At 38.6% G+C, this 7,545-nt stretch overlaps 1 protein-coding gene across 1 annotated transcript in view; it reads right to left on the minus strand.

The window, feature by feature from the left end:
- Window positions 1-730: 730 nt before the first annotated feature.
- The window catches only part of LOC102864573 (aminopeptidase Q-like), a 154,714-nt gene continuing 147,899 nt past the window's right edge, over window positions 731-7,545 (minus strand). The window contains exon 20 of the mRNA XM_006886668.1: window positions 731-871. Within this exon, the coding sequence (XP_006886730.1) occupies window positions 731-871 (141 nt within the window). The remainder of the gene's footprint in view (window positions 872-7,545) is intronic.

A 7,545-nucleotide genomic window follows, 5' to 3' on the forward strand; every position in this document is an offset into this window, starting at 1 on the left:
CATGACGGAGGGTCCCTATGAGTTAGAAGCTAGGGCAAGGCACTGAGGTTTTAGTTTGAATGAGTATTAAATTCCTGGTTTATATTTATTTACAGTGCTGTGTTATTTTCTCACAACTTTTTAAAATACTGACTTCAACAAACCCTACAGTGTTGCAAATCTGTATTTCACCCAGAAAAGAGTGTGTTCTTCCTCAAATACTAGTGATTTAATATTCTACTGGCCTTTACAACAGAATAAGGAAGACTTTCTCTAGTAAATTTACAATTCAAAGGCATTCAATAGGTTGATAGCCAAAGACAGGAGCTCTAGTGGCACTGTGGTTAAGTGCTTGGCTGCTAACTGAAAGGTGAGTGGTTCAAATCCACCAGGTGCTCCATAAGAAAAAGATACCACAGTCGGCACTAATATGTACTACACCCTTGGAAACCCTACAGGGCAGTATCACTGTACTATTTGGTCATCATGAGTTTAAATTGACTCAGTAACAATGGGCTGGTGTGGAGGAGTAGGTACATCAGCCAAGATGAAGTAAAATCTCATTTCTCCAGAAATAACATAGTTTTGGCAAGTCACTTAAGGAAGGCTTAATCTTGGGGGTCAAATGTGACAATGTAGCAAAAACAAGGCAGTAAATGTTATTGAAACACAAATAATAAAATGCATCGTCCCGGAGTCACAAAGTATTGGACTGTTATGTGCAGGAGGCCTGTTGAAAGTAGCTACTGAGCTATGTGTTCTTCTGCAGCCACTCAGCTAGCATGGCGCTCCGCTTTTTTATTTTGAGATTCTCATTCTTTATCATCTGTAGTTTGGCGTGAACTGTGATCTTCTGGTGCTCCTCCAACATGTTGCTGAAAAGCTGCTGCAACTGAAAGGACAGAAAGGCCGGTGATAAGTGATTCTGACATATCACTAGAATAAGACAATGTTAATGCTAATTAGTAACTTGATTTTTCAAGCGATAATTAAAGTTGTGTGGCTGTAAAAAGCTAAAAGCAACGTGGAGTTCCTTGTGCCATGCGAGAAGAGCGCGTTTGATGGAAGGCAGAACTTGAAAGTGATGAAGTTGGATATTTAGCTTTGGAGGTTTCTATGAAAGATCTTGAAGAGACTACATGGTTTAGTTAATAAAATATAAAAGGAATGAGAAGGGCTTGAAAATGAACTGTGCAAAAAGATAAGAAAATGTAAAGATTTGGAAAATTCAGCTTTAGAGACTACGTACAACTGTGCTAGAATTTTCAACAAGGACAAGTATATATAGTTTTTGTTAAAGGCAGTAATCCTATAATAGAGAGATTGCACCAACTACCACAGCAGAAAATAAGCTTAGTCTCAAGGGCTCATATAAAGGATGTAAGGAAAGAATGCTGTCTGCCTCTTGGAACTATACAGGAAACAGGAAATAGTTTTGTTGCTCAAAGCTGAAGGAGTAGGTTGACATATTCAAGGAGCAGAAGAATAGGTCCCACTGGGCTGAAGGGTCTGGGCTGCCATTCAGATGTACAAGGAGAATGGAGCCAGGGGAGTAAGTAGACTTCTCACTCTAGTAGGCCAAGGAAGCAGAGCTGAAGTCCATGGCTAAGGAGACTTCACCTAAAATCCAGAGGGAATGACTAACATGCAGAGTCTTGAAGGAAGGACACACATGGTCTCAGAAAATAATGTTTTCAAGCCTATAGAGCTAATAATTTAAAAGATTCTGCTAGGTTTGGGAATTGCTTGATGCCTGACATCCCTTCTTTGCCTTCAATTTCTCCCATTTATAATGAAAACGTTTGATGCTGTTGTTGTTACATGCCATCAAGTTGACTACTACTCATACTGAATCCTGCTCTATCCTGAGCCAATCCCACTGTCTATGGCACACCTATCCTTATCACCTCAGTTATTGTTATGAAAATAAAGCGTGGGCAAAGAGAAGACTTTCAATGAGATGGATTGATGGTGACTACAACAATAGGCTAAAGCATGATGGAGATTATGGGATGGCACAGAACAGTGCAGAATTTTAATCTGGTGTTCATAACAAGGATCACTATGGGTTGTATAATTGTTGATGTCAGTTGGATTATCCTTCCTGATGTCAGTTAGATTTTGACTGAAAGCAGAGAGTATTGGAAACATACTTATCTGTGTTCAACTGACTATGCAAAGGCATTTGATTTTGTGGATTGTCCAGATTTCTGGAACTCTCTTTGCTTCTTTCTTAAATGTGATGGTTCACCTTTCTTTGGAAAATGTGTTTTAGGCTATATCCTTAATCTTTAAATCATGGATTGAATAATAATTCTCCAACAAGCTGGAAGAGAATGGAATTTAATAATAAATGGTCAACAAACTGGAAGAGATTCATATTTGTTCTCATGCCACCCTAAAAGGTGATCCAACAGAATGTGGAAATTGTCAAACAATGTCAATATCATCACATACACATACAATCTTGATGAAGATTATTTTTTAAAATGTCTAATTTTTAACGTTGCCAGAGAACTGCCAGAAAATCAAGCTGGATTTAGAAGACTCTGGGGATGACATTGCTGATGTCAGATGGATCTGGCTGAAAGCCAAGAATGTTAGATGTCTATTTGTTTTTCATAACAATGCAAAGGCATTTGTCTGTGTGTACCATAACAAATTATGGCTAAGTTTGAGAAGAATGATAATACCAAAACCCTTAAATGTGCTCATGTAAAACATGTACCTCGACCAAGAAGCAGTTGTGTGAAAAATTAATGGTTTAAAATTAAGAAAAGCATGTGTCAGGGCTGTATCTTTTCTCCATACCTATTCAATCTGCATACAGAACAAATAATTTTAGAAATTGAACTTTATGAAGAAGAATGTGGCATCAGGATCAAAAGACTCATCAACAACCTATGTTAGGAGATGACATAACCTTGCTTGCCAAAAGTGAAGAAGATTTGAAACACTTACTGAAGAGATCAAAGACTTACAGACTTCAATATAAGTAACATCTCAACATTAAGAAAACAAAAATTTTCACCACTGGGCCAAAAGCAACATCATGATAGAGAAAAGATTGAACAATTTCATCTTGCTTATATGCACAATCAACACACTTGGTAGCGGCAGTTAAGAAATCAAAAGACATTTGGCATTGGGAAAATCTACTGCCAGGGACCCCTTCCAAAGTTATAAAGAGCAATGAGGTCAATTTAAAGACTGAAGTATGCGTACTCCAAGTTAAGTTCTTTTCATTTACTTTTCAGACATCTGAAACATCTGAACAATGAATAAGGAGGATAGGACAAGAAACTGTGCCTTTGAGTTGTGGTGTTGGAGAAGAGCACTGACTAGTACTAGTCAATGAAATAGAGGAAAACTTCACCAATATATATGACATAGTGACTTACAACAGGTTCATGTATATTAGAGATGATGGCACAGGGTAGAGTTCCAATGGGTTGTTGTCTACTAAATAGTACCTAACAACAACAGTATTGTTTTTATTTTTGTTTCAATTCCCAGAAGTTCTCTTCTCATTAGAATGAGTAGAAATGTATATCCCTAGATTATATGTCACTCATGAGACTGAGCTGCTCAGTGCAACAAAAACAACACTGATGCCACCACCTCCCCCTCTTTGCCCTCAAGAATTAAGTGTACACTGGAAGTTCCATTAAACAGGAACTTTGTTTCTCTTATTCACTGCTCAATTTCCAAAACACAGATTATTTGTTATTTGATGTCATTGTTGTTATAACCGAGACGCATAACAACATTATGCACAATAGCTCTGAACTCTGCCCTAAAATGAGCCAGTCTACTGTCTCTGACACACCTGACCCCAGTCACTGTGTCAATTCATCTCCGGGGTCCTCCTCTCCTGTGCCCTCCACCTTTCCAAGCCTGATATCCTTCTCCAAGGATTGATCCCTCCCAGCAACGTGCCCAAAGCATGTGAGATGAAGTGTTAATTATATATTTAGCGAATGCATCATGGATATTATAAAAATTTGTAGACAGGAATACTATGGGGCATTTTTTTAATCTCAAAAGGAATTTTCCAACTTTCAGTGGTCTCAGTTACTATATGACGTTTATGGTTTTACAATTGTCATCTTTTACTAAAGAATTATATAGCAAGTAGATTCACTCATAAGCTAAATTCCTTTAAGTCCAGCCAAGCACATCGTTATGGAAAATTTGCCTCAATATTGTATATAAGCCAGATACCCAACTGATTAAATAAATTATATTTCAAAACTCTCTTTCTGTATCTGTGGTCTTGAACTCAGAACACCGTATGATGATAATTTATCTATTGTTTTTCTGCTACCTCTTCTAGAGTCAATCCTGATTCTTGGTGACATTCACAAAGGCTCATTTACACTCTGAGGCAGCAGAGCCCATAGCATGGTGTGTTGCTAACTAAAAAGAATTTCAGTCTCCAACGGTTCTAAACTAGTGATGACTCTGGGGAAAAGATGAGCAATGTCCTTTGGTTCAGATAGCCCAAGGAAGCCCAATGGAAGGTTGCTATACGTCAGGTTCAACTGGAAGGTAGGAGCAAGTTGATGCAAATCAGTATTTAAAATGGAATCATAATAGGATAGTTGCTTTTGTTGTTATGTGCTGTTGAATCACCTGCGACTCATAGCAACTATATATACAATAGCTCTGAATCCTGCCCTATCCTGAGCCAGTCTCACTGTCTCTGACACACCTATCCCAATTACCCTAGTTACAATGTCAATCCATCTCATTCTGGGTCCTCCTCTCCTGTGCTGACCCTCTACCCTTCCATAATGTCCTTGCCTCCAAGGAGCAGCTAGGTTTCACCCTCCTCTCTGGGACATATCTGTTAGTTCTTTTGGCAGTCCATAGCTCAAAGGCATCAAGTCTTCTGTCATTTTTATTCATTGTCTAGCTTTATGATGCATTGAAAGTAATTGCAAAGACAATAAGATCATAACCTGGATCAGGTGCACCCTACTCTCTAGACAGACATTGTTGTTCTTTAGCACTCTGGCAAGGTCCCTAAGCAGATTTTTCCCAGTTTAATTTGTTTTTATTTCCTAACTGCTGGAGCCAAAGGTGTTGATTGTGGAACTGAGTAAGCTGAAATTGTTAGCAGTCTCATTCTCTTATCTATCATGGTACTGCCAAAAAGCCCAGTGGCAAGAACTTTTATTTTCTTGATATTGAACTTTAGTCCATATTGGAGACTGTAGTCCTTGACCTTCTGCAGCAAACGATTCAGATCTCCCCCAGTTTAGGCAAGCAAGTTTGTGTCAGCTGCATACTGCCAAGTTGTTGATGAGTCTAATTACAATGCAAAAGAAGATCTGATTCAAGGATGGAAAAGTCGGAGTCCCTGGGTGGTGCAAATTGTTAGTCAGCAAGCTCAGCTGCTAGCCAGAAGTTTGGAAATTGATCCCACTAAGAGATGCCTCCAAAGTTTAGTAATCTAATTCTTAAAATCAAATGGAAAAGTCCTATGGAATGCAATTGTACCCTGACACACATGGGATCACTGTGATTCTGCCAGTAGACAACAACTCTTAGGGAACCAAGGAAAAGTTCTCACTCCTTTCTTTACCTAGCCACACGACTAACGAGCCCTGGTAACTTAGTGCTAAGAAGTTAAACTGTAAACTCAAAGGCACGTGGTTTGAACCCACCAACTGCTTCACAGAAGAAAATGGTCAATCTCTTTTCTGTGTGATTTATTGCTTCTGAAAACCCATTGGAACGACAGCTATGAGTCAGTTCTGATTCAACCATACACAACAACAAGCTTCACTTGTAGGCAGTAAGAGCTCTAAGTCCACAGTTCTTCACCCCAACCATGTGTCCTGTCAGTAAGTTGAAGGGAAGTAGGACCCTGTGTGATTTTAAGCGGAACCTTCTTCGTGTTTGAGGACTTGAGGAAGTCAAGAATATAAAGACCAGTGATAGAGTATAGAAACTATACATGCAGGGAGCAAAAGGGACTCATTGACTCCTTGTTCATCTTTGTTTTCAATCAATCATTTTAGACGTTAACATGTGAGTTGATGTATTATGTAAGATTATTGGGCATAAATCATTTTTGCCAAGGATATTTATAGTTGTTCTTAGGTGCCATCAAGTTGACTACAATTCATAGTGACCCTATGAACAACAGATTGAACCTTGTTCTCTTCTGTATCAACCTCTTTATCTCTGATATCCTCAAACCCATTGCTGCAGTCCCTGTGTCAATCCTCCTTGCTGAGTTTCTCTCTTTCAAGGACTCTCCACTTTTCCCAGCAGGATGCCTTTTTCCAAAGACTGACTCCTCCTGACAATATACACAAAGGATTTAACCACTATAAATATGCTTTACTATTTTTGTGTTTGTTTATTTTTTTTAAGGTTTTCGGGGCTTGGGGTTGGTGGTTTGTGTTTTTTTGTTTGTTTGTTTTTTGTGTTTTGGTTGGTTTATTTTTTTTTTTTTTACTCTCAGTAAAAAACTCGGTGAGTTTTTAAATTCCTGTCTGTCACTGCTAAAGTTCACTCAGACTTTAGTTATCTATTTATTAGACAATAACAATAATAAAACTTGACTAAGTTCTGTAGAGGCAAAGATGGACTTACATAATTTAGAAAACATGATACTTGGCCTTGATTCCAGCTTTCTGTCCAGCATGTTCTAGGTATGCGCTACACTCTCCTCCAAGGAATCCTTGATAAATGGAGTCCTGACAGCTTAGCCCGAGGTCAGCCAAAACCCAAATAAGATAATACCCTCAGGGATTAGTGCTTATTGTTCTCTGATAAGAACTACTGTTGATCTGCTTCTCTCTCTCTCTTTTTCCCCTTTGGTGTCATATTTCAGACTATTATGACCCACACATTTATTAGTCTATTTGCTGATAATGTACATTTATTCACTCATTGCTGTTGAGTCATAACCCACTCCCAGCTGACTCTCCAGCCAAATTTTAGAGGTCATAAATCACTTGAGAGAATGCCTATCTTCCTTCTTCTGGTGGGGATAGAGAGCTTAAATATTTACACAGGCTTTTAAAAATTCATTTTATTCTTAAAGAGTTTTGGTGGTGCCCTATCTAGGAGCTTGGCAGCTGACCCAAAGGCCAGTAGTAGTTGGAACCTACCAGCCACCCCCATCCTACCCCTGGCAATCTGCTTCAGTAAAGATTCCAGCCTTAGAAACTCTATGAAACACTTCTATTCGGCCCTCTAGGTTCACTATGATTCTGTGACTTGGGCTTTGGCTTCTTCTTAAAAATGTGTTTTCATACCCTGGTGTTTATTTTAAAGTTATCTATTTTGTGTTTTTATCAAGTAATTACATTATTAATAAAAATGAATAATGGGAACATGAAAAAAATTGCTAAGTTAAAACTGTCTTGAGCAAACTCATCGAAAGATTTTTAAAACTAGTAGCTAGTCTTTCATTGTTTTCAGACATTCCTCTAGTTTGTATAGCCCTGGTGTACAAGTTGCCATACCGCGGTCACTTGTGGTTGCTGTGAGGCTGAACACTGTGACACTGATGTGTCAAATGCGTTAATGACTGGCTACCCAATG

Source organism: Elephantulus edwardii, unplaced genomic scaffold (genome assembly GCF_000299155.1).
Source record: "Elephantulus edwardii isolate Elephantulus edwardi_28Jun2011 unplaced genomic scaffold, EleEdw1.0 scaffold00050, whole genome shotgun sequence".
Taxonomy (NCBI): domain Eukaryota; kingdom Metazoa; phylum Chordata; class Mammalia; order Macroscelidea; family Macroscelididae; genus Elephantulus; species Elephantulus edwardii.